This window comes from Ceratina calcarata, unplaced genomic scaffold, assembly GCF_001652005.2.
Source record: "Ceratina calcarata isolate Rehan_Ccalc_2016 unplaced genomic scaffold, ASM165200v1 scaffold1450, whole genome shotgun sequence".
Classification (NCBI taxonomy): Eukaryota; Metazoa; Arthropoda; class Insecta; order Hymenoptera; family Apidae; genus Ceratina; species Ceratina calcarata.
In genome coordinates, this window is record NW_017135666.1 from 1 (window position 1) to 2,459 (window position 2,459).

General features: G+C 48.2%; 2 protein-coding genes across 2 annotated transcripts; one reads left to right on the forward strand and one right to left on the reverse strand.

The window, feature by feature from the left end:
* The first annotated feature begins 101 nt into the window (after window positions 1-101).
* LOC108631187 (uncharacterized) lies at window positions 102-1,790 on the forward strand. The gene has a single exon (XM_018034928.1). It carries the CDS (start codon window positions 102-104, stop codon window positions 1,788-1,790), a length of 1,689 nt encoding a protein of 562 aa, XP_017890417.1.
* Window positions 1,787-2,455, reverse strand: LOC108631196 (uncharacterized). Its single transcript, XM_018034938.1, has one exon. The coding sequence runs from the start codon at window positions 2,453-2,455 to the stop codon at window positions 1,787-1,789; it is 669 nt and encodes a 222-aa protein (XP_017890427.1).
* Between the last annotated feature and the right edge of the window lie 4 nt (window positions 2,456-2,459).

Genomic DNA, 2,459 nt, shown 5'->3' on the forward strand with positions numbered 1-2,459 from the left:
TGGACATAGAGGGAGCATTCAATCAAACGAAAAAAGAGGTCATAACAAAAGGACTGCTTGAACACAACGTAGAGGCGCCGATAGTAAAATGGATAAACGAAATGCTGACAGACAGAACTGTTGCAACCGTATACGGAGATGCGAGAATAGAGGGCCTAGCCAACAGGGGATGCCCGCAAGGAGGAATTCTATCACCGACCCTCTGGAGTCTGGCGGTTGATTCGCTGCTGGAAAAGCTGAGAACAGAAGGAACGCAAGTATGGGGATACGCAGACGATATAGCGATAATGGTAGCACACGAAAACACGGCAGAAGCAAAAAGACAAATAAACAGAGCACTGAAAACGGTAGAGAACTGGTGCGAAGAAAACGGGCTGTCGGTCAATCCGAGCAAGACAAAACTACTGATAGTCACGAGACGAAAGAGGAGAATGAATACAAGGGGAATTAAACTGAACGGAATACAATTGAACCGAGCAGAGAGCGTCAAATATTTAGGAATAACATTTACCAGCAACCTATCGTGGAAACCGCAGATAAAAGCAACACTGAACAGAGCGAAAAACAATCTCGCGACAATAAACAGAATGGTCGGAAGCACGTGGGGCCTGACCCCGACAGCCAGCCACTGGGTATACAATTCGATAATTCTACCAAGACTAACATTCGGTGCACTGATATGGTGGGAGGGAATCAACAATGAGAAAGACCAGAAACGACTGGAAAGCTTGCAACACACAGGACTCAAAAGAATACTAAGCGCATTCAGATATTCACCAACGAGAGCAATGGAAGCGATGCTCGCGACTCCGACGTTATCGCACAAAATAGAAGAAACAGCGATAAGAACAGCAAAATTGCTCAAGGACTGGAACAAGTGGCAGCCATCGAACAGCGGACACGCCAGCATACTGGAAAGACTGGTCCCAGAGACAGAAACGAATCTAAACATGACGATGGAAGCACCGACCGACAAAGTATCGCTAACATTCAGATTTGGGAAGAGATTCAAAACTCAGATACCAGGAAGGAAAGAGTGGGAAAAAGGAAAACTAAAAGAATACGAAAACTGGATAAAATGGTACACGGACGGCAGCAAAAACGAAGAAGGAGACACTGGATGCGCTTGGATAACAAACGATCCGAATAAAGGCAACAACGTATACCTGGGAAAACACACAACGGTCTATCAGGCAGAAGCAATAGCGATAACAAGATGCGCCGAAGAAATGATCGAAAACGAGACAAAGAATGAATCAATAGTAATATTCACGGACAGCGAATCAACGGTTAAAACCATGGAAAAATCGAGCTTCAAATCAATCGTGGCACTGGAATGCTATCACCGACTGACAAAATTAGCGAAGCAAAACAAAAACGTAGTCCTATGCTGGTGTCCCGGACACAGAGGCATAGAAGGAAACGAAAAAGCAGACCAACTGGCCAAGGAGGCTGTCGAACTAAAAAGAACCGGCACAGAATCATGGACACCTATATCATATGCAAGATTCAAAGCAGAACTGAGGAGCTTCACGCTATCGAGACTAAGAGAGAGATGGTCAGAAACAACAACATGCAGACAAAGCAGACAAATGATAAAACAGATAGACACGACAAGAGCAAAAGAAATATTAAAAATGCACAGATCAGACACGAGAATATTAACGTACATATTAACGGGACACGCGCCCCTCAATTATCACCTATTCAGAATGGGAGTGAAGACGAACGGAGAATGTGACTGCCACACACGAGAAATGCAAACGACAAAACACATACTTCTTCTTTAGGTACTTCCATCACCGTGGGTGTGGCTTCCAACACAAACGTGGTTCTTAGTCAACCTTCTGCACCTGTCGTTCAGAGCTTTCAACTTGGGACCCCACCAGGGCAGTCCCGCGTTGAACCCTTTCTCCTTGCGCGTGATCGCCTCTCTCGCCGCTTCGGTTATCGCGTCCGTCACGTGCTCCACGTAGGCGTCGATCTGCGCCGGAGTCCCGTACTCTCTCGGAGACTCTGCCAACCTTTTCTGGAGAACGTCCAGATAACGTTCCGCGTTGAGCGATCTCTTCTCGCTGACTATCCTCATCGCCGGGATGCCCCCGACCGTCAACGCGAACGAGACGTACCTGTGATCCGACATAGACGTGTCGTCCAATACTCTCCAGTCGGAGAACGCCGAACAGATTCCCAGCGAGACTATCGTCACGTCCAACGTTTCCTCCCTGTACGCGGTGCTGAACGTCGGCACGGAGCCACGATTCAGCCACGTCAATCCGTTCTCGTTCAAGAAGTCGAGCAACCTTGTCCCTCTCTCGTTCGTCACCGTGCTACCCCACAGAACGTGGCACGCGTTCGCATCGGCGCCTATGAGCACGCTCGCTCCGTGTTGCAGGCTCCAGTTCATCAAGGAGTCCAGGATCACCGGGACCGGCTCTCTCTGATCGTGCGGCATGTAC

Coding starts and splice junctions, on each gene's coding strand:
- LOC108631187 (XM_018034928.1), top strand. CDS start 102: ATGCTGACAGACAGAACTGTTGCAACCGTATACGGAGATGCGAGAATA.
- LOC108631196 (XM_018034938.1), bottom strand. CDS start 2,455: ATGCCGCACGATCAGAGAGAGCCGGTCCCGGTGATCCTGGACTCCTTG.